The 24,236-nt window shown below is 38.3% G+C and overlaps 2 protein-coding genes across 3 annotated transcripts in view; one reads left to right on the top strand and one right to left on the bottom strand.

Moving 5' to 3' along the window:
* The window catches only part of DHX8 (DEAH-box helicase 8), a 33,225-nt gene extending 19,382 nt beyond the window's left edge, over positions 1-13,843 (bottom strand). The window contains exons 1-13 of the mRNA XM_088141842.1: positions 13,454-13,843; positions 11,585-11,670; positions 11,110-11,182; positions 10,236-10,318; positions 8,873-8,982; positions 7,767-8,066; positions 7,127-7,271; positions 5,782-5,982; positions 4,568-4,655; positions 4,047-4,144; positions 3,399-3,546; positions 1,669-1,850; positions 321-515 (exon numbers count right to left, since the gene is read on the bottom strand). Coding sequence (XP_087997968.1) covers positions 321-515; positions 1,669-1,850; positions 3,399-3,546; positions 4,047-4,144; positions 4,568-4,655; positions 5,782-5,982; positions 7,127-7,271; positions 7,767-8,066; positions 8,873-8,982; positions 10,236-10,318; positions 11,110-11,182; positions 11,585-11,670; positions 13,454-13,559 — 1,815 coding nt within the window. The 5' untranslated portion in view covers positions 13,560-13,843. The remainder of the gene's footprint in view (positions 1-320; positions 516-1,668; positions 1,851-3,398; positions 3,547-4,046; positions 4,145-4,567; positions 4,656-5,781; positions 5,983-7,126; positions 7,272-7,766; positions 8,067-8,872; positions 8,983-10,235; positions 10,319-11,109; positions 11,183-11,584; positions 11,671-13,453) is intronic.
* A 2-nt stretch (positions 13,844-13,845) lies between these two features.
* Positions 13,846-24,133, top strand: MLX (MAX dimerization protein MLX). 2 transcript variants are annotated; one of them, XM_007431982.4, is made up of 8 exons: positions 13,846-14,034; positions 16,128-16,164; positions 16,739-16,828; positions 19,309-19,415; positions 19,624-19,723; positions 20,500-20,599; positions 20,980-21,181; positions 23,089-24,133. In XM_007431982.4, exons 1-8 carry the CDS (start codon positions 13,987-13,989, stop codon positions 23,143-23,145), a joined length of 741 nt encoding a protein of 246 aa, XP_007432044.1. In that variant the 5' UTR covers positions 13,846-13,986; the 3' UTR covers positions 23,146-24,133. The 2 variants fall into 2 exon arrangements, with proteins under 2 accessions (XP_007432044.1, XP_007432045.1); XM_007431983.4 differs by having other exon boundaries at positions 13,917-14,034; positions 20,980-21,049.
* The last annotated feature ends 103 nt before the right edge of the window (positions 24,134-24,236 follow it).

Genomic DNA, 24,236 nt, shown 5'->3' on the forward strand with positions numbered 1-24,236 from the left:
ACCTAATGAAGCTCTCTTTATTCTGCACAATTCTCAAATAAGCAGGTACTAACTGTGGAGAGGAAATCTTTGAGAATAAAAAGTGATTACTGTGTACAAGCTCAGATCTAAATTCTGAGGAGTAAACTCTCCTATCTGTAGAATTCAAGGGGAGGGTTTCATCTTGGCTAATTTAGAGTGAGCAATATAAGTTTCTACAAGTCCATTGCTGAGTGTTGGAGGAAAACAGTAAGTGCTGCTGCTGCTTTAAAGTCATGTCATATTCCTTCCTCTTCCAGTACACTGCAGGATTCATTCACAAACACCAGCATACATCTTACCTCTTGTCCTAGACAACAACCAAATTCTTCTGAAACCCTCTTAGCAACAGACATGGCAGCCACTCGACGAGGCTGAGTGCAGCCAATCTTCCCACGGGAGGTGTAGCCAGCTTCAGCAAGGTACTGTGTGATCTGTGTAGTTTTCCCAGAGCCAGTCTCCCCAATGACAATCAGAATCTGGTTATCATGGACTGCCTGGAAAAAGTAGGGGGAGGCATTGAAACAGACTCATACAAAAGAGAATGGGGTGTTCCAGAGGAGTCTGATTTTGTGTTGTTTGCTTTTAAGTCAAATTAATAGTGATCACAGTGCAGAAAGGAAACAAGGAGACAACAAGTAGATGTGTATGTATTAGTGTGTCAGATCAAAAACAGGAATTCGTTTATTAATCTTACAAATCCAAAATCTTGTTTAAAAAAGCATATGGTTCTTATTGTTAGGGGGATGAGGGGGAGAGAAATGGATTGACTACACACTGAAAAATACAGCACTTTTAAGCAAGTCTGGGCAAAGTTTTCAATTATCAAATCCCCTGTACAATAAGTTGAGGTTTTAGACAAACTTTACCACAGGGTGGGGAAACCTGAAGGTTTCCAACTGTTACTGAAATACAACTTCCAGCATTTTTTCTACCATTAAAGATTATGATTAAAGCAACTGGGAATTCCAGTTAAGAAATGTCAGGAGGGACACAGTTTGCAACTCTTTTACTTGGTTGTAGACTGGAACTACTATTCAGTTATTGGGCATTTGAACAACATATAACAGCCTCCTGTCAGTTGATTTTATATACTTTTTTAGCCCTTTATTGAATAGTTCTCATTATTTTTCTCACTATTTAGTCTCCAGATAAGTCATCCTGGGTATTTGGTAGAAAGGCAGAAAAAATATTTAACAGATAAAATAAAAAGTCAAGTTTCCTTTGAGTGAAGCTTCATTCTGATGCCATCATGGATACATCAATGCAGTTTTCTTGAAAACAATACAGATGTTTTCCCACTGTCTTCTTCCAGAATATTTTTTTTTTACTTCCTAGTCTAGTTTATAGCCCTGATTTTCTGTAATGATCTTCCATTCATGTAACAGTGAGGCATGACCCTGCTTAGCTTCTCAACCCAAACAATATCAGCCAGGTGCTACCACATGCTAAATACATTTTGGATAAATGAAAACATTAATATATTACATAATTACATCAACAAATGCAGATTTCAAATCTTCTGAGTGCAGGATTCAGAGAACAAGTAAAATTCAATATATGTACAGATCAGATGACTAGGACAGGCAAGACGTTGGACTTAATGACCCTTGCTATGATTCAAGTCAACTAATTTTCTTAAAGATTTACCTGGATGAGTTGATCTTTCAGACGAAAAATTGGGAGACTTTCTCGCTGCTCAATTATTGATAGCTGCGTCTTTTTGCCATAAGAGGCCTTGTTGCCTCCAAAAGCATGTTTTTTCCACTCAGGAATGTCATTGGGCATCATGCCGATACCCCGCATGTTGGCTGCAATTTGCCTTCCATCCACTGGGAAGGAGGGAAAAAGAATGAAACCTGAATCTCAGATACATTCTCAAAAAGGGAAAGGCCAGACAAAAAAACCCCTGTATTAACTGAATAACACCAATTAAAGTAATTAATTGGTAGTTATTCATTCCATTAAAATAATAGAATAAGGTATCCCTTGTTTATAAAAATAATTGACTCTTCATATGCCCATTACTAACCATTCTCTCACACAGTTGTTCTCACACACAGAAACATACTACATGTTTGCCAACAAATGTATCCCTCCTTTCTTCCACCAGAAAAGGGGAAAAAAGGAAGAAAAGTATGATGCAAAAGGGGTAACTTGAAGGGATAGCTGTACTAGGAACATTAAAAAAAAGCAAAAGGGCGGGGGGACAAAACTGGATAGTGATAAGGCAAGGGAAGAGGAAGCTGACAGGAGAGGAAAGAAAGAAAGGTTTATGTGTTACAAAAAGAGTTATCTTCACTAGCTGAGCACCTCTCCCAAGTATCTCTCTTCAGTGGCAGCTAAGCTTGCTGTCTGCATCTCCATCTGTTCCCACAGCATTCTGTATTTTTCTCAGCAAATGTAAGACTCCCCTTTCCTTGGTCAATCATAATTATTGGGGAGGGGGGGAAAGAAACTATATTCTTCTCATTTCATGAATATTTGGATGGGGTGGTGGAGGATGATTGATGGGCAATACTCTTTTCTCTCTATATGTTAGATATGCATATGGAGAGACTTCTCTGAACAGAAGTTAGGACAAAGAGGAAAAGGCATATCTAAATCTGGCACTTTGGTGTCCCAGAATGACTAACCAGTAAGGTACTCTGTATTTTGATAGAGGTGGTATTAAGAAGAAAAGTAGCCAACAAAGGTTCTGTTCCAGTCCAATTCACAATGATTTTCATTCCAGAGTGAAGGACACAAAGTAATGGATTTAACTTAGAGGAAGACAGATTCTGACTGTTAGAGAAAAAATCCTAACCATAAGAGGAGTTCAGCATTAGAATCAATTACCAAGAGTGTTTGCGGGCTCTTGGATATGTTCAAGCAGGTGCTAGACAGCCATCTGTCAGGGATGTCTTAATTTAAATTCCTGCACTGAGCATGGAGCTAGACATGATAATGTAAACGGCCCTTTCTAACTGTATGATTCTAAGTGTCTGATAAAGAAAATAGGAAAAACAAGTCCTTAATAATTAGGAGTGAGAAAATAATCAAAAGCCATGACTCATAGTGTGTGCCTATGTGTACACACACACACACACAAATAAAAAAAAATTAACACAAACTTAATTCAACCTAATTAAATTGATACCACTTTTAAACTTCTTATATCTTGTTGCACTATTATTCTGAGGTTCTATTTCACAGTAGATTAATAGGAAAAAAATTGGCCAGTTTCCCAAGCTAAGAACAACTGTTTTGTCTAGCAAACTGGCTACCACATTGTGTATTTAGATCCGAAATAAATATTATTATGAATGTTAGTGCTGTTTCAAACAATTGCTTGTAGAAGATAAATAAATAAATAATATTGAAAAAAGTTTTGAGGGTACCATCTGGAAGGGGATCCACCCAGTGTTTGTTGAGTCCCATGGGAATAGAATCCATCTCTGCTTCCCGCTGGGCTTGCTTCAGTTCTCGCCTCTCTTTAGCAAGTGCACTTTGCATCATGGCTGCTTGAGACAGGGAGCCATCAGGGTTCTGGAATCAACAAGAAAATGTTCATTTCTTGCTTCAGATTTCCTGAATCTGCTCCTGACCGAGAGACCTTATTCCCAACAATCATCCAAAACATAAAAAGACTGTTGTGTCCTTAAACAGGAGGAGGATAAGAAGAGCTTGACAGAGTCACGTACGGTTTTGATTTTAACACTGAAGAGGAGGAAACTTAAATAGAGAGTCAGAAAGCAGAAGACGGCCCTTAACAAAAAATAAAAAAGAGATGAAATGCTGAGATTCATGGAGCTGATGTAGATTAGGGAAAGCTGATACTATCCTTTGGGCACGTATATCGAAGAATATGATGAGAAAGAGTATTAATTTACTTTCATTGTCCTCCATAATTATTCTGCTGCACCTTGGATACCGAAAGCATTTTAACTTTTTACAAACCCACCATTCCCACCCTGAATCCATTATTTAAACACACTTCCCATTCCTCCCCATTTCTATGGAGGGAACCAAGAACAGGATTTCTTTACCTTCACAATTTTAATGGGGCTCATGTCCATGCTCTGCTTTGTATGACCTCGCAGAAATGGTGGTTCCTCCTCTACTAATTCAATTTCCAGATCCTCATCTAGAATGGCAAATTAAATTCAGCTTCAAACACTTCTTAATTTAAAGCTTCCTAATTACCTCAACAAACTTCTCCACTCTTTCTTTACCAGCACACAAAGCTAAGTATGATACGCATGTAGTGCAATCTCACTTCCTGTTGCTGAAGAACAACCTCCACAACCTTATTTCAATATAACCTCCAGTACTGGATTCTGGACTACTGGAAATACAAAGGTTATGAAAGAAAAATTCTCTCTTTCCTAACACGCAAGGTGTCTTAAGCAATTATCTGAATTGATAGCAAGTCATGCTGGAAAGCATTCACATTTCACATACTAGCATTCCCAAATTCAGCATAGGTGAGGAACAAAATAAGTAGCTAGTATGTGAAAAACACTGATGCACCGTATCTAGACCATTATTAGATCCATCATGGTTTTACCTTCCTCATCATCAACCTTTGGCAAGATTCCTGTTTCTTCATCAAAGTCAGGAAACTCCTCCTTGGAAAGTACATTAGCAGCAATCATCTGGAAATGAGAGCAATGGTTATATGTATTCAACTGCCATGAACCATAATAACTATAATTAAATTTTCACATTCAGAGCAAGGCCCCACCATTTACCCATTTGAGAAGGAGTCAGTTTGGGAAGATTCATGTAAGAAGACCTTTTAATATGTGGGACATCACAGCTAAGAAACCCACCCTGATTTTGTGATCATCTGTTCAATTTCATTTCAAAAGAGTAATGAAGTGTCTCAAAAGATGGCCTAAGAATTCCTAACGCGAAGCGGTACAATAGGAAAATTTTTCCAGGGCACTACTTAATAACATCTTAGAAAACAGGAATACCTGTGGAGGATTCTCAAGATGATCTATTAAACAGGCAATGTTTGCTATTGCTCTGAAGGTTTATTAACATCATACTATTATTATTTTTCTTGTAGGGAGAAACTCTTGTTCGAAAAAATGTAAAAAGCCTTAAACAAGACACAGATCGACTTAGGAGCAAGCATTTCATCCAGTATGCAACTCCCATATTATATAGAGCTTTAAAAATTAAAACTAGAACACTGAATTGTATACCAAAATGAAAGTATGATAAATCGGGTTTCAAATGCCAAAGTTACTGTCCCCACTAGTGAGATGTATTCTCCAGGCAGTCTCAGACACTAATCTGTCACATTATTTACCAGTCATGGTTTCCGAGTAGTCTTCAATGGCAGTCTATACTGCACACTGCAATAGTTTAACCTGGATGCCTTTGTCAGGAGATGGAAAACAATGGCCAGGGTTCATGATCAGCTGCCAAGTATAGAGGATGAATCTCAGGATACTAACTTGGGCATCGGTTCACATCAGAATAGCTAATATCCAGTTTGCTGAGAAAATGGCTGAAAAGCCTGCTTTGGTGTCAACAGAAGGGAGTTCAAATACATATTTAAAGGAAAAAGTGCTAAAACCCTGGGCTTCTTGTTTCCTGCCAGGTCAGAACTGGGTGATGAATTCCACAGGCTGCTTGGTAATTTCTAAGCATTCTATTTTTCCAGCAGCCAAAAACAAAAAGAACAAGTGAGAATTTATCCACAACCAGTTCTCCCACTTGGCTATAGAACAACATCAAAACAAGCGTTCCTTAATGAAAAATAATTACCTGCTTGATTTCCCATTTTTCTGGGTCTGAAATACGGGTGAGACGCTTTCGTTCTAGTGTGTCATCTTCCACTTCAGGAGCACTGACTAAAGATAAATGAGTGGGTCTGTCTGGATTTCTCATGGCTGTCTCCTCAGACTCTCCAATGAGGTTGCGACGTCTATTTGGGTTCAAATCTTCTCCTGTGTCTTGATCTACATCCTAACGCAGATATGAGAGACAGACTGGCTAGTTCCATAGTATAGTAAAACTTAACCTTTGTATAAAGCCACTGAGATTGGCTTAGTTTTGTAATCTACACCAGGGCATATTCCCAGGTGAGAAATGTTACAACGACATGTCTGATACTGATCACAACTGTTTTTATCTTGGAAGTCACCAGGAGGAAAGCAGCACTCGACAGAAAGTACCAGAGGCTTGTGGGTTTGTAGCTATATAATGGGTCAATAATCTTTCGCCTCTCTTGGTGCTTTAGAGTTGCCTCAGTTACACTCTTTTTTTCATTGTTTTCTTTAAAATATTCAGGAAAAATTGAGTATTAATAAAATAGTCAGTAAGAAAGGGGAGATAATAAGCTTGACAGTCAACCTTTTTGAAATATTATCTGGGATGTCCAATAAACATTTTTTTTGCTGAATCTTAAAATCACAAGAAACAGAATTAATATTCTTTAAGCAACTCATTTGTTAGTAGGAGGTAGTCCAACTTTTTATATCAGAGTTCCTGCAAATACCTAATATCTACCTTAGTGATATTCTTTGTTTCTTTAAAAACCTCAGGCTCAAAGCCATCCAAAACACATTCCAATACTGACAGTGACTCAGGAGTTTTAGACATTGCTAATGCATCCTGACCAACCAGTAACATTAGGACAGTTTTAAATGAATAGACTGCCATTATGCAATTTTAAACAATCCAAATTCCTCTTACAATAATTTAAAAATGGATTGACAATAAGCTGAACTACAGTATTAATACCCTACTTACCCACGATTTCCAAAAAAGAAACAAAAAAATATCCCTGCATTTTTCAAATTGTGATTAACGCAGCATATAAATATGTCATATGAATAAGGGTTGGTTTCCATTCCAACATCTCCCAAATATACCTTGCAGGAAATACAACAGAGCTATGGCTAAAAATGGAGTTAAGCTTCTGCCATGATGTTAAAATGTCAAAGCAGTCATACAATATTTCCTAACTATACCCATGGTGGATTTTTTTACTTGATCACTTGCATTCCACTGAGAAACTGAAGTCAAAACATATGCCCAATAGTACAGCTACAAGTCAGGAAAATAAAAACCCAAATTATCTAACGGGGAATAGAGAGGTCTGACTTACCTTCATACTAAGGCTAGTTTTTGAGCCAGTGAAGGAGAGTACTTTGACCTTGACCCGCTGGCCCTTGCTCACCACATCAGCCACATTAGCAACACGTCCCTCCCGACGTAGCTCTGAGATGTGGACCAATCCTTCCCAGCGTTTTCTAAAGGGAATAAGACAAAGGAAGATGAGTAAGAATAAGTCAGTGCTATCTTCTATACCACATGCACAAAATATTTTAGAAACATTCATTCTTCCTGCAGAAAACACATAAAGTTTATTAGAGTAATACTACTTGCTGAGATACTTGATTTATATCCTAATCCTAAACAAGCCTGCTTGAAAATTAATCCTTGATAGTTACAAGGAGTAATTCATTTCTAGATACTCATTCCATGACTAGTGGCTAATAATATCAGTTAAAATATAAGGCAATTTTATAAAAACTGAGAAACAAGCCTTAAAAACAACACAAAACTTTTTTTCAGGAGTTAATATATACAATATACATCAAATAATAAAAACTTGAACAGTTCTGTGCAATCAGGAAACATACATCTAGCAATGGCTGTTACAATAAAAAGGAATTGCCCAACTTATAATACTTCTTAAATTGTATCAACTCTCAGCAGGACATGGAAAAGATGACAACATATACCTGAGTCCCTCAAGCTGAACAAAACACCCAAATTGCATGATGCTGGTAACTTTGCCATTGTAGATGTCACCAATGGAAGGCTCTTCTGGTGGGGGACGGTCCACATGCTTATCCCTCCATCTCTCACTGCTTTTCTCTCCAGGTCTCTCTCTTTCTTTATGGTCCCAGCTAGGACTTCTGCTGCTGGAACGGTATCTGGATTTACCCTTATGTCGTTCCCGTGTCCGGGAACGAGAGGAGGATTTTCGTTTCCGCTTTCGATCTCTACTACGGCTGCGACTCCTATGCTTTTTCTTGGCTCTAGCAACAAAATATATTGAAATCAATCATATCCATTTCTATTTAGTTGCCAGTCACTACAGTACAATTTACAGATGTGTAAGGATCCCAACAGTCACTACTGTTGTAGTGTAATGTCTGTGATGTCCAATGAAGACTCTTTTATTCTTCTATTTTTGCTTTTCTGTGTGTTTTGTTGCAGCAGCTATATTTATCACAGTTGCAACTTTAAAATACTTTGAATATAGAGGGGGATCAACCAAAAGACTGTTTCTTCTTTCAGAGATTAGATATTAGAGAGCAAGAGGCCAGCTAGGATTTGATTCCATTGCAATAGAAAGCCGTGTGTGTGCGCGTGCACGTGCACGCGTGTGCGTACGCGCTTTCAAGTCAATTTTTGACTCCTGGCTACTGCCTGGACAAGTTCCTACAGTTTTCTTGGCAAGATTTCAGAAGTGGTTTGCCACTGCCTCCCTCCTAGGGCTGAGAGAGGACTGGCCCAAGGTCACCCAGCTGGTTTTGTGCTTAAGGTAGGACTAGAACCACAGTTTCCCAGTTTCTAGCCTGATGCCTTAACCACTGCACCAAAATGGCTCTCAATGGAAAGCTACTAAGAGAAAAATACTGATAGTTGTTAAAAATACAGAAACAAAAACCTGAATATTGTACTACCTCTTTACTACAAACTGAACCCCTATTTTGCCTACTCTACTTGTAATCCTCTGGTAAGATGCTTCATCTAAGATAAAAATATTAAGCAAGATAATGCATGATTTTTAAGGTGAAAAAAAATGCTTTCTCAGAGAAATAAGGCAAAAGGAACATACTGATCCTCACTGTTCCGGTGTTTTTCCTGCCTGCCTGCAGTTGGCATTAAAGCTTCCAGCTCTTTGAGGGCATCAGCAGCCACTTTCACATCATCTTCATCTAGCATTGTCTATTGAAGAAGAAAAAAAAAGTCTTTAGGGCAGGAAGATATCCTCTCAGCAATTCTCTCAAACCCATATGATGGCAGTTGCCATGTGGCCTAAGTACACCTTACTTGGGAAACAAATATCAGGAGTGTTTGTTTTGGGGCACAGCAGTGTGAGGTTTCTATAAAACAAATTCCACTTTTAGAAATGCAGTGATTCATCAGTTAACTTGCACCACCATGAACAATGTGGTATAAGCCATATTGGGAAAATGGAGTAGATATTAGTCAAATCAAGTTGCAATTCACTTTTCTAAAATAACAACACATTCAGATAAATTTGCCTACAGTTTCCAATAACATTTTTCTTTTTTCCTTAAATATTAATGTAAAAGTTATATATGCTATTTAGTTGTCATATATTGAAATCTTCACAAGTATTCTTGTAACGGGCCAGGTAATTTATAGGACCACCTATCTCTGATTGTTTCTGCCCATTCCCCAGGATCCATAGGGTGGGCAATCAATCAATAAAATTCTAACAAATTAATTTCCAAGTAACTCTTTGAATAGACATTTTGAGCAATTAACAGGACATATATTCAAAACAAACCATCACCACACCAAAAAGAGAGGGAGAGGGAGAGATTAAATAAACAGATCTTTATCAATTTAGGGCAGCAGACATTTTTCTCCTGCTTTGAGGGAATGCATTTTTATTTATCCTGAAAATTTCCATCACTGGTTGTCTACAGCCTCCCCCATCCAGTGCCCCTTTAACTAGCATTCACGTGTGTGATGTCTTGGACAGTATTTCCGCTACATTGCCCCCAACTTGTTTTCTCATTCTTATACAGTTGGTCCTCGTTTAATGACCACTATTTCAGCAACCCAATCTGAACTTAACGACAGTGCTGAACAAGTGGCAGTTACAACTGGACCTCATACTTATGGCTGTTGCAGTGTCCCCATGATTGCAATTTGCGACATTCCCTGCCAGCTTCTGCAAGCAAAGACAATAGGGAAGCCAGCAGGAAGTCAGAAATTGCAGTCACATTAGGTCCTTAACAATTCGTATGGCCCTTGCTTAACGATGGCAACTGGGACTGCTGTAACTGTCATTGTTAAGTGGTGCAGTCATGTGGTTTTTCAATTTACAACCACTTAATGACAGATTTCCCGGTCCCAATTACTGTGGTAAGTGAGGACTACCTGTATTCCCAACTTCTTTTACTCTCAATGTATTTGTCAGCAAAGAAGGAAACCCGGACACTTACCCTCACCATGGGATTATCTGGCCGACAGAGGGCTGGAAACAACTCCTTCAACTTCTCTTTTTCTGTTTTTGGTTTAATAATATCTAATGTGATAGCAATAAAAAAAATACATACGTTTAAAAACATTTTTCTTATGTGACAAGAAACATTTCTACTTTTTAAACTCTTTGAAAAAATATTCTTTATTTTTCTTTCCAGCCTGCATATTACTTTGCTAGAACATTGGAAAGCTTAGATAATGGGAACAGGACAGGGGAAGTGACATTTAGGAGATAAATTGTACGCCCAACTATTCACAGAATTTGACATAATCTCCAGAGAAAACTATAATCTAGTAATTCTCTACCAGGAATAAGCAACTCACAGCTACAGAGTAAATCTGCCCTCCAAACCTCCACTGTCCTACCAAAATGTGGCAATTTTTTTTGCTCACAATTTCACAAGAAAGGAAAAGAAAGAATATTTTTATTTACATATCCTAGATATGTTGTATCATATGCACTCTGGAAAGGCAAAGACTTATTTTTTGAAAGTATCTTTCACTTGGAGAGGCTACATTCACTTTAAGCAGGTCAAATGCTTGGGATATCAAGGAATCGTCCATTGAAAATCTGCAATCCAGAGTCCTTTACAAGACTAAATAACATGAGAACGACAATGCTTAAAACAATTGATTTAGCTACTGCATGATGTAATATGTTTTGGCCCCTAAAGTTAGAGGACTGGTTTGTCTGTCCCATTTGTTTTAATATGTTACAATTCCAATGACTTAAAACCAATTTTTAATTTTTATCCCAACTTTCTTTTCCTATGTAACAAATAAATCCAAGTGCATAAAGGTTTCTCACAATTGATGAATGGCAAAAATGTTAACCTTTGCTAGTGGAAGCTTTTGCAGGAGGCCGCATTGTCTGTATAAGACGGAGCAGATTGCTGATGAGTGAATCCTAAAATGTAAAGAAAGAAGGGAAACAAAATTTCTACAAGCTGCAAAACATTTTAGTATAATTTCCATAGCAATTAAGCCAACACCCCTCTCTACAACAGTACCACATTTTTTTTTCTGGATTGATGATATATTTGGCCTTTGAATGGCTTGATAGGGACCCACTTGAGAAAGCAATGCATAGACAAAAACTAAATTTTATTTTGAACATTGTTAATATGATTACTTTCTGATTATATATTGAATTATTTTCTTTTCATGGCATATTAGAGGTTACAAATTTGTAATATTTCTGGAGTTGTATTCAAGTGTTTGGGGGAGTCACATGTGTTCCTAGAGCTTCAGATTATGTATCTCTGATATACTGCATGATAAACTTCAAAAGATTTCAGCAGTTCTTTACCGTGAACTCAGCCCCATTCTTCACCAGGGCTGTTTTGAAAGTATCAAAGTTTGTATTTCTCTCTGCAAGATTGATCACAAATTCAGCTGTGAACAGAAAAATTAAATAAGAGAGATAAATTATTAGGCTGAAATTATAACACTGGCTAATAACCAATTGAAAAACAACCAGAAAATAATTTCTAAAAACCCAAAACAATACATCATGCTTAGGGTGAGTCCTAATCCACACAATTACTTCCCTTAATATGAGCCCATCCAGTATCTTAGCCCAGGTCTTCAACATCTTACAAAAGGTTGGCAAAATTGGGGGCACGCTCTTCCACAGGTCAGGCACCATAACAGAGAAGGCATACTTCCTGGGTACCATCAAATAACACTGTTTGATAGAAGGGACCCATCTGTCAGATCTTCTGGGACAGGCAGAAATAATTGGAGACAGTTGCACAGATAACCTGGCCCTGTGCCATGAATGGCTTTATAGGTGATAACCAGCACCTTGAATAGCATGATCAATGATACTGAAAGCTGCCAAGAGAACAAGGAGGGCCAGGATGCATTAATCACCATAACCATCCTGGCCCCTCCAGAGATGATCAACAAGTGCAATCAATAATATCTCACTACTATGCCCAGGTCTTGAACCCTGAGTGAAAGGGAATCAGACAATCAACCCTCTGAAGCCCCAGCCTGACCATTTTTTCAACAACCTTCACCAAGAATGGAAAGACAAAAATTGTCCAATAGTATTTGGTCCAGTAATGGTTTCCTGAGGAGGGGATGAACCACCACCTCCTTAAGTGCTGGTGGCACTACCCACTTACTCAAGGATGAATTCACCACCACATAAATCCAATTACATGTCATTTCTTGGGAGGCCTTAACCATTCAGGAGGGACATGGATGTAAAATACAGGTGGCCACACTTACAGATTTGAGGATCCTGTTCACTTCCTTGGGACCAAAAGCTTAAACTGAGATTGTTAACATCTGCTCCCACCTCTGCCATTGATTGTTAGCAGAATCAGAGCATCACAATTAATTTATGTATTCCAGAACATATAAAATAGGGTGCAGATACAATGTGATACCAAATAGCTCAAGATAACACAAACAAGTCATCCACACAACTTGTGACATGAAAGAGAGAAATTTTTCAGGGTCATTAATCAAATTGACAAGAGGAAAGATGCACATTGACCTGGGATGTTAATTTACAGACTGGGTATCTTAGAACAGCTATGATTACTGGAGTACTGTCCAGATATACAGCTATTCTAACTTCTTTGCCATATGTATAGATAAAATAAAAACATAAATGTGAAATCAGATTATCTATTGATTTGGGGCAACATAAAAGTTTATGATTCAAACATTTAGAAATCTGTATTACTATGTAGCAGATAAAAAACCCGGTTCTGTCCGCCAAAATCCTAGGAAAACTGTTACCAGATGCGCAAAATGCAGTTGTATTCTGACGCTATGTGAGGCTGCTTTATACGTTCCCTGCGTCTCCTTCAGAACTAACTGAAACAAAACAAGCCTCAATTTGCGGTTAATTCGTGCTGATCTCCAGTAAGTGAAAAAGGCACAGCTATATTTAGGATAAGCAGGCAGTCGGTCTTCGATCCAACCAGTCTTACGACACCACAATTAAACGAAAAGCAAGCTCTGTTGGGGGAAATAACAGAAGCCCAGCAGCTTTACCACAAGAGCCCGCTGTGCAAAGCAGCAGAAGGCAGGGGAAGAAATGAGGTGGTGAGAAAAGAGGGAGGAGAACCTCCGCCAGCCGCCCCAGAGAACCCACGAGCAGCGATGACACACTGAACCGTTCGCTTCCCTCCGTCCCTCTCCAGCCCAAGGGACCCACCTAGGTCCTTGTCGTTGATGCCCAGATGGTTGTCGAGCTCAGTGCAGACTTTGGAAACGAGCGACAGGTACTCGAGCTTGGCGAGCTCCTCCGTCGGATCCGCCATGACGCCCCCGAACAGCTTCCGCGGTTCGGCCCGTCTCCAACAATAAACACTTCCGGGTTCCTCCACTACACACGCTTCATCGTGAAGGCGAGAAAACAAGGCGGACTTTATTTCAACGACGCCCTCCACAGATCATTCGGAAGAAACCTCCGAGGAGGCTTTCCAGTTCTCTTCCCCCTCTTGGGCTGAACGAAAGGCAGTTAAGGCGAAATCCAGGATTTAAATTGAGTTGTGACTCCGCAGTCATAGTACGTGGGTAAATGAGAGGCCCGCACGATTTGTTACCTGCGGGACGCAGGAGACCGGAGAAACTACCTTTCCCAGCATCCCTTCCGATCCAAGCTGCTTCTTCCCGGAATTGTCCTCCCAGAGCTTGATTGGTCGCTCTGGAGATGATATGTGAGCATGTGCCAGAAGGAGGGGAAAGATGGCGGAGCCGCCGAGCGTCTCTCCGGAAACTCCGTGGGGAGGAAAAGTGAGTAATACGGGTAGACAAAGCGAGGGGCGGAATCAGCTGCCAGAGCAGACATCATTTTTAGGGGGGAGATTTTAGTCGTTCGCTGGGCTCCAGTGTTGTGAAGTAATAGTCCAGTGGACCCCTCTGAACACAGGAAGGATGCCTTTCCATGCCTTGTTGAGTAGCGGTAGAAAGTTGCGAGGCGGAGTTGAGTCCCCTACCTTTTCGTTGCCTGTAACTGGGGTGGGAGTGATATTTAGACTGGGTTCATGCAACATGCTAGGCTGAAGTGAGATTAGGTTAGTTTGTGTGGCTCAGTGAGCAAACGCAGCCGGTATGATTGCGCGGTGTTGTGCAAACTGTCAACTGGATTAATTCAGTACACGACGGTTCAGTAAGCCATGGAGTAATGTGTTGTGTAAACACAGCCGCTGTCTTCTCAGGGACAACTCATGGCAAGGTTCGTTAAATTTGGTTTGTTGCATAAGTGGAATAATAAAGCTAATAAATCGATACCTAAGATGTCTTAAAGGTTCTAAAGAGGTTAATCCTGGAATTTGTAAGACTGTTGCTCCTTTGACAGCAATAGCTTTTTCTACCATGATGATTAAGGCGCTGATGATGATGTTTGCTTATAGTTGAGTTAATGCTTTTGCTGCCCCCTATCTCATTGCAAATTATCTGAAATGAAAGAGAAATGAAGATGGAAAACAACAGTATTCAGTTCCCCACGTTAAAATTACAGATAGCAAATATACCATGATTGGCATGGCTCAATGTTATCTTTAGGAAGAGAGCTTTTTATCTGAGACTTTATTTGTTGCTCCTACCTTTATTAAATGTTAATCTAGTACTGTCACTAGCACACTGGACAGAATAGAAAAGTGACAGACTTTCTAATTTATATTTGGACAATATGAGAATATAGGGACAAAGTCAGACTGATGACATAAATGGATACAATAGTATTTGTACTCAGGATAAGTCTAGACTGAGGAGGATTGGGGCCATGAGCAAGGTTTTACAGTGTACAAATAACCAGAGTTTAAGCCACCAGTAAAAGAAACTTTCTTCAGGTTTTATCATCCTGTTATTTTAATATTGAACTCCAATGACATGACAGTAAGGCTGGAGCTGAAATGGAAACAATAGGAAACAAGATGGGAGGTATTAATATACTGGAACAAACCTGGAGGTTATCAGCTTTGCCATTTTAGAGATGATGTTTATAATCTTTAGAAAAGTTTATAAATTAAAAGGAAAAAAAATCCCTCAAGTTCTTATCTGTATACTTTTGAATTTAGATATCACATTAAGGCATGGTTTGTTGTAGTTATGTTTTGTTGAAGTATGATGTTCCCTGAAAGACTAATGCTGTAGAAGAAATAGCATTTCTGATTTTTATTATTTTGTGCAGGCAGTGGTGAGCTTCTAAAACTATGCTACACTATTGATCTATCTTTAGATCAGTATTGCCTTCTTTGACTGGCAGTAACTTCCCAATATATCAGAGACCTTCTCCACCGCATTTTCCCTCTGCTAGGCAGCCTTTTAAGTAAAGATTCTGGAATGCAATCCAAAATCCATTGAATGTACATTTTTCTTTGAGGCAGAGTAGGGTTTTCCTGACACCCTGAGTTTGATCTTTCTAACTTTTAGTTAGAAAGTTGCAACATGTCATTGCTTCCTGCCTTGTTCCTCTATTACAGTAAACTGTGCAAGGGGTGCATGAAGCATTTTAAAAGGCTATATCCTTGCATTGTAATTTAGCGTTTTCCATAGGGATTTTTTTCCCAGAGAAAATCTAGGAAATCTTGGTTTAGAGTGCTAAAGTTATGCCTGTCTATCATTATTGCTGAGAAACAGTTGAGAGGCCAAAAGCTTATGATAGGAATTGCTCTGTACGCGTGTGTGTATAGGCAGCACTTGCTTATTTTATATACTCCATGTGAGGTAACAGTAGATCTGCTGAACATAGCACTTTGTGTAGAGCTTTTAAAGATGCTTAGGGAAGTATATTCAGTACAACTCACAACTTATGAGTTATCAACATGTTTTTAATGGAAAATTTATCTCTCATATTTTCTCTCTTTTGTGACATAATTCAACAGGTTGACACATCTTATAGTGACAATGGGTTGGATTCTGGTAAGTTTTTAATCCCTTTACCACTGTCTTTCCCTGGTGCAATTCTTCTATGAAGAATTCATGCTAAGGAACCCATAAATTTTAGTTTAGCTTAGTAGTTAGGCATTATTTATGGTTGCCGCCATTTCTTATTTTCCCTAAGCCCTTTCGCATGTGCAGGATTCAGATGCATAGTTTTTGTTAACTTCATATTGTGCTGTGAATGACTTCCTAATAAAGCAGTGTGTGAATAGGGAGGGGGTAGTCTCCTTGCCTTGAAATTTCAGCATGAAATCAAATGACAGAGAGACATTCACAGTGGGGGGGGGGGGGGAGAAGAAGGGAGAGATGAACTCATTTTGCAAATGATCATGCCATTCACTGCAGTGCATACTTACTGACTATACAAATAGTTACTCTTTTGTATTAATGGACCCACATTTGGTTGCATAATTAGAATCCTTGCTTCAGATATAAGGCTGTGAAGAGCAGGGGTATCCATTTTTATAAAATTTAATTTCCCCAACTGCAAAGGGTACCTAAAGGATTACTAAATTAGTTTGAGTCATACATATTTTTTGTCTTTATCTTCCAGTACTCTTTGTGGAAAACAGGAAAAAAGGGAACATTGTATCAAGAGCTAATAGTATTGGCTCTACCAGTGCCTCTTCAGTACCAAATACAGGTATGGATTGCTGCCTTTCTTCTCAGTAAATAAAACTCAGTTTTCTATACTAAGTGTGTATTGAACTGTACTTCTGTCTTATACTCTTGATTTATTTCCAGACAGCTCTAAATAGTTGATCCTAAATGGTAAAAGCTGTTCACTACTTCAGTATCTTCATTGTCAGTTCTTGGGCTGGTTGTTGTACTCATTGTCTTTAGTTTGGTCTTCTTTATATTTAATCTTAGTCCCATTTTTTCACTGTGCTCCTTGACTTCCATTGTTAGGGCTTGCAGATCATTTTACTTTCAGCTATCAGGGTAGCATCATCAGTACAATGTAAGTTGTTGATGTTTCTTCCTCCAGTTTTAAAACCATGCTCATCTTCTTCCAATCCAGTTTCCCTCAATATATATTCCACAGATAGGTTGAATAAATAAGGGGAGAATATACAACCTTGTCTCACTCCTTTGCCAACCTGTAGCCAGTCTGTTTTGCCATGTTCTGTCTGTAATGTGATTCCCTGATCTGTGTATATGTTCCACATGAGCACAATGAGATGTTCTGGACTTCCCATTTTTCTAAGCACATTTCCCAGCTTGACATGATCAACAGCCTTTTTATAATTAATGAAGTACATACTAGTTTTTTGGGGTATTCTTTGGCTTTCTCAAGTATTCAGGGTACACCTACAATAATGCTTTTCTTTTTGGCCTTTTCTGAAGCCAGCTTGAACATCTGGCATCTCTCTTTCCATTGTAAGGCTCTAATCTGCACTGAATGATCCTAAACATTATTTTACTAACATGTGAAATTACGTACGGAGATTGTACGATGGTTTGCACACTCCATTAAGTGTCCTTTCTTTAGTATTGGTACGTAGATTGACCTCTTCCAATCTATGTATCCTTCTCTGGATTTGCTAGCATAGCTTGGTTAGAACCTTCACTGATTCTTCTTCTGTTGCTTGCCATATTTCTGTAGATATTCTATCACTTCCTGTAGCCTTCTGACTTGGTAATGACTGGAGTGCTGATCTAATTTCATCTTCTATTACTAAGAATTCTTGTAAGTAGGGAATATCTTCTAATCAGGTGACAATATTAAGTCTAATTTCTATTTGGGCACCACAGATCCAACATACTGGAAATTAACCTAAGGCAATGTAACCGTGCTGAGTGTCATATGCTATTGTAGATTTAGAAATCACAGTTCTTAACTGATTATATCAACATTCCTGTAATTCTAAATAGTTCCTGCTGCAATGTTTGTGTAGGCAGAAACTGAGTAGGTCCACACCAACCAGTTATTTTCAACAGATGTATCTCATGAATTTCTAATTGATACGCACCGTCCTAATTTATAGTAAACAGTTCCTGCTATTGTAATAAATGTGCAGACAGATACTGAACAGGTCAGCAATTCATCCACAATCACATAACCCTCTGATGGATTTCTTTCTGATGTTTCCTGGATTATAGAATAGTTTTGTGTACCTTATGTATCCCTTTACTTCTAACACATTCATATTCACAATTGTCCACCACCCTAGCCACAACCTAGATTTTTTAAAGTCAGAATGTGGCCAAAAAACGAAAGCAAAAGCCATTATCTTCAAATAATCTATAGAGTACAACTCCCATGCTGGCACCCTGAAAGAAAGTATCAGATAAGTGGAAGATGGGATAGCTCTTCCAACTGTATAAGTCACTTAAAGGGAGTCTAGTGGGTCTTTCCTGTCTTCTACTTTTGTTTTTTTTGAAGAATTAATAGCCACTGAAATATATTTAATATTCTCACCTGAAACTGACAGGTACTTTTTACTATGGAATACCTATTTCAACTTTTTTTTTCTTTAGGTAGGTTGCAAACCAGCTTATTCATTCGTTCTGCTATAGGCTATCTTTTCGGGTCTTGCATGTGTTCCTCCAAAAACCTTAAGTCATTCTAAAAAATGTTTCTTTTATGTTAACAGTAATTAATTTGTAGGTTCCTTTTGGGGTACCAGGACACTACATTGCTGATTCCTGTCTTATTTAGCATTGGTTACATAGAATTCTTTAGGAACCTGTTTGAGTCTTTCCTTTAATACAATCTCCTTTTTTCATTTAAGTACCCCAAATAGTTTATTATTTTTATTAAATAATTTAGTTCTTTACTTAACATTTCACTTAAACATTTATATCACATTAAGGGAAGTAAGCAATTTTCCAATTGCAACTAAAAGCTGAAGGACCTATTTTCTTAAGCATCTGAGCTGAGAGCCAAGGAAAGTGCCTTTTAGGTCCATTCTCCTGTGTTATAAGGCTAAGGTCAAATTACTCCTGTTTCCCTTGGAAAATAAATCTGAGGCTAAGCAATGCTGTCCATCTCTATTAATGGTCCTTAAACATTGTTTGCTCTTCTCTCAATAAATTGAAACCTTGTGATTAGGAAACTGTTGGGAGCTCTCATGACTTCCCTTCCTTGCTTTGCCAACAAAGATTCTTTTTATGCCACAGATGATGAAGACTCTGATTACCAACAAGACACCTACAAAGAAACATACAAGGATCGCCGTCGCCGTGCTCACACGCAAGCTGAGCAGAAACGGAGGGATGCTATCAAGGTGAGAGCATGTGACAAACCACAAATGTATGCTTGGTACTTGTTGCATCTCACATTCCTTATAACAAGTTTACATAGCTTCCTCATTGGAAGAATAGGTAAAGGAAGACAGATTTATTGACCAGGTTCTTACTGCTTGTATTTCATTTTTTTGTCATGCATGAGAGCTTTGATATGTGAGTTTTAATGCTTTTCTGCTTTTTCAACAGAAAGGTTATGATGATTTGCAAGCAATTGTACCCACATGCCAGCAGCAAGATTTCTCAATAGGTTCTCAGAAGCTAAGCAAGGCAATTGTGCTACAGAAGAGTGAGTAGGGCTGCAAAGATTATCTGTGTTCCTTGGCCTCTGTCTCCAAGACCCACGTTACTAGATTCCCAAAAGTTTGCACTAATTTCATTGTATGCATTATCTAACTCCCTTCCATTAAATTCTCTATATAGATGAATCTTAACACTGTACTGTTAAAAACCCAGGAGTCTGGGAGCACCTTTTCTGACTAACAGATTTTATTAAAAGGTGTAAGTTTTCTGAGCTGTAGCTCACTTCATCAGAGGTATAGACTGATATAGAATTTAAATTGGGATGAGGTGGGGGCAGGGGAAGGAGGGGAAGACAAGTTGGCTATGCAGATGCAGGTTACATGAGACAGATTTGGAAATCTGTCTGATTTCCAAAACAGACTAACTATATCAATGAGCTACCAGTTACTGAACTCCAGTTTAAATCCTTTATCATCCTAGCCACTCTGTGCATCTGATGAAGTGAGCTGCAGCTCATGAAAGCTTACAACTTTTAACTAAAATTAACTAAAGCTTACATTTTTAACAACATGTGTTAGTTGTAAAAGTTGCAACCACTTTTTTTTTTTTTTTGCCTACCGAAGACTAAGATGGCTCTCCTCCTACAACTTGCTACTCTTAGTGTTTGTGAAGACTCTAGTTAACTCTGTCTTCATCGTAGGGAATGGAATGCAGCTTCAGTGTAACTGAGCTAAGAAATATCCAAATAGCCAGGTGTTGACTGTTAGGCTTTGAAAAGACTTCATGGCTCCTTTCTAAACTGTTGCCTTCTCTGCTACCCAGCCATTGATTATATTCAGTTCCTGCATAAAGAAAAGAAGAAGCAAGAAGAAGAGGTCACCACTCTCCGGAAAGATGTGATGGCCTTGAAAATCATGAAAGTGTAAGACTTGTGCATTTGTATATTCATCTTTCACTAGCTTTTTCATGTTTCACTTCACCCCAAAATAAAGTGTGGTATCAGACTAGGGGCAGGGAAACCTAGGTTCTAAACTACCCTCAGCCATGGAAGGTCCCAGGGTGACTTTCTTAGCCTAATCTACCACACAGGGCTGTGGTTGTCAGGAAAAATACGAAGGAATGCTATGTATGTTACTTTGAATACCTTAAGGAAGTAAGGAGATAGACACTTTTAATTAAACAGCAAATTCCATCCTGTTTTTGAGAAACATTTACTCTGCAACATGATTATCAGTTTATTGTTCCAGATCTGATTGTTATATCATGTGCTTTCTGGTAAGTTAAGTTATGTATGCATTTCAGAAACTATGAAGAGATTGTTAAAGCCCACCAGGACAATCCCAGTGAAGGAAAGAATCAGGTCTCTGACCAGGTGAAGTTCAATGTTTTCCAGGGTATCATGGACTCCTTGTTCCAGTCCTTTAATGCCTCCATCTCTGTGACAAGTTTTCAGGAACTCTCAGCTTGTGTTTTCAGCTGGATAGAAGAGCACTGTAAGCCACAGGTAATTCCAGAACATGAGAACATGTGGCCAATAACTACATATAGGAAAAATATACTTGATTTGCTTGTTGAAGCCTTCCTGGATTCAGAGGTAATCATATAGAAGGAGAACTCCTAATGTGGATATCCATTTTTTTTTCTTTGAAATGAAGACCAATCACATTTAAAAATATAGAAATAATAAGGGGAGGAAAAACAGAAGTAACTATAAATGTGAACTTGGAAATACTTTTACAGAAAATATACGGAGACTTTGAACAACTATATTCAAGAGTTCTCCAAAAACATCTGTATAGACAAAGATAATCTAAAACAACTAAAAACTAGAGGTTAATTTTGATTAGAATAATTAAATGAAAGATTAAGTTTATTTACTGTTGACTACCATTTCAGTCAATGCTTTTTACCATACTTTAAGTTCAATTAATCCAAGGACAGATGGGCTTTAGGACTCTGCAATAACAACTCTGACAGCTAATAGAAAAAAATATTTTTTTGTGTTATAAAGACTGATATATTTCAGGAAATATGGACAACTCCTCATTATAGGATTAATTAACATAGAAAATGTTGAACAGTTTCCCCAATTTCCTTAAAAACATTCGTTAATGTTAAACATCAAGTAACTAAATTTTCATGACTACCAGAGATAGGAATATGTACTAATTTGAGTTCAAATCCCAAATTGTTTTCCCATACTGTCTCAATTCTTTCAAGAGAGCTTGTCATATTTCATACTACATATAATGAGTTTCTTTTAATTTTAAGTGAAGATGCTGTATATTCATCAAATACTATTTGTAGTAAGACTGAAAATTGATAAGGTTAAAAATAAATTATTGCATTCAGTATTATTTGCTTCCAGAGGCAAACGATCAGGTAGTAAAGGGGGCTCTAAAAATAGATTCCTATTTTTTTAGCAACTGTTGCGTGGCACATTGTAGCTTAAGGCATTTAATATATAATACAGCTAGAATGGGGTAGTTTAGAATCAAAGTAGATTGTTTTCTTCTCTTTCACATATCTGTACTACATCAACTCTTTCTAATAGTTAACCCAGCAAAAGGCAGAGGCAAATTTGGAAACTACAACCAGGAGAACATGAGTTCTCAACTTTGGTTGTACCTTCTTTCAAAAAGCAGGATTGCTCTGTTTTCCCTGAATTAATGGTTGGGAGTAGTCCGAATCTTATGCTTTTTAAAATAAATAAATAGTTTATTTTTTCTCACTTAGCCCCTTATGAGTTGTCTGTAGGCCCTCTGAGAATTCTGTCCTTATTGGCAGCATGTTGTTCAAGTGAAGAAAAAGCCACCCTCCTTCTACATCTCTTCCCTACTGTTCATCCCAAGGAGGAAGTACTCTTAGTAGCCAAGATTTATAATGAAGGGCAGTGAGAGAGAGAGAGAGAGAGACTCTGCATGAGAAAATTGAGAAAAGCCCGCATATGGAAATTGTTAGTGCTGTGCAGAATGCAGCTTGGGCATACCACTGATCAGGTAGTTTCCATTTCTACAGGTATTATGGACAGCAGATAATATCAGTTGATGTATAGCTATCCCTCAAATAAAATATTTTTCAGCTTTATCTGGCCTTTGTGCTGAATAAACAGCCTGTCAGTGAAAGAGCTGGTCACATCTTTCACACAAAAGTACTCTTGGCATTGCTTAGGAGGAGGAAAGTAAAGCACTTCCATGAAAGTAGCATTTTTTTCATAATCCTGCCGCAGCAAGTAGTAAAAGTTCTGTTCCTATGCTAAAAGGTTGAGAAACTGACATTGGCAGGCATCAGAAATAGGCAATTGTTGGTGATTTAATTCAGGCAGAACCCTTTATACCTACCATCCCTTTCAGAGGATAGATTACACCAGAAACAGTTTGCTGTCAACTTACTTAGTTCCTTTTTCCACAGACCCTACGAGACATTGTTATTGGCGTACTGCAACGACTGAAGAGCCAGCTTTACTAATCAAAGAGACAGCCATGAAGTGGCATAATATAATTTGGAGATATATGGCCAAGAACCTCTATTCCTTCCAGTAATTCCATTTCAAACTTTTTTTAGGGCTACAGATTGAGTTTACCTCTGCAATCCCCTCACAGTTGGCACTGCAAGCTCCTTAAATGAGCAGAAAAGCAATCAATGCTCTATTCATGGGGAAGAGTTGCTGCCATATCCCTCTTTCAAGCCTTGGCTCCATGTGTTCCTATACATATAGAAAGGTTCCTATACATATATCTGATAGAAATGTATTTACAATATACCAGGTTTCACAATGAGCCGGGTTTTTTTTCTTAAACATGCAGAAACACCAGAACTTCTCATCACCTCAGTTTGGTAAATACTTTTTCTAAATACCTAGATATTACATATGAGGTTTGGTTTAAGAGGCAGTAGCTGGTATAACGACTTTAAAGAAAGAGCTGTTTTACACACTATCATGGCTCCATGTTGCCTTGGGTTAAGTGCAGAGAGCTGGAGAAGTTAAGCAGTAAACTGCCTTGCTTTGTAAAATGCATTCTGACAGCCTCGTAGAGAGGCAGTAAGCCATGCAAATGCTGCAGCAGCATCTTCCTGCTGTCTAGCCAGGCTCAAGCTTTTTTAAATTGTTCAACCTATATGCAAGCATTATTTGCCTTCACTTCAATACTATGGATTAAGAGTCTGGCTAGCCTTATAGATTATGCTGTGTTAGCACTAAAAGGGGAAATATCTTTTTAGTCTCCCATAGCCCTGGTTTCTAATGATGCAATGAAGTGAACTTAAGCTGACTCCCCTCTGCAGCTCCTGTTTTTTTGTTTTATTTTTTGCTGCAAAGGTGGGTTCACTGTCTTTTATAGGCACTGCTTTCTGGATCTGCTGCTGGTTGGTGGAGAAGGACATTAACTCAGACAGACCTCACTATTTTTTTATTATGACAAGCAGTTCTAATAAATTTGCTATGTGGTTGAATGACTTTGTTGGCTTTGCTTGGTTTGTTCTAAAATAACTAACATTTTAGAAGACTCTGGTCCTGAGTATTTAGCGTTGAAATTATTCTAGTTACTTCTCCATAGTAA

The sequence above is a fragment of the Python bivittatus genome, unplaced genomic scaffold, assembly GCF_059951505.1.
Source record: "Python bivittatus isolate LINGU-HERP-01145 unplaced genomic scaffold, Pbiv_v1 ctg000000_np1212, whole genome shotgun sequence".
In the NCBI taxonomy this organism is placed as follows: domain Eukaryota; kingdom Metazoa; phylum Chordata; class Lepidosauria; order Squamata; family Pythonidae; genus Python; species Python bivittatus.

Bases quoted from the DNA above. Each gene is read 5' to 3' on its own strand.
- MLX (XM_007431982.4), top strand. From the start codon at position 13,987: ATGGCGGAGCCGCCGAGCGTCTCTCCGGAAACTCCGTGGGGAGGAAAA. The intron at 14,035-16,127 runs GTGAGTAATACG...ATAATTCAACAG, and splicing joins AAACTCCGTGGGGAGGAAAA to GTTGACACATCTTATAGTGA. The intron at 19,724-20,499 runs GTGAGTAGGGCT...TCTGCTACCCAG, and splicing joins GGCAATTGTGCTACAGAAGA to CCATTGATTATATTCAGTTC.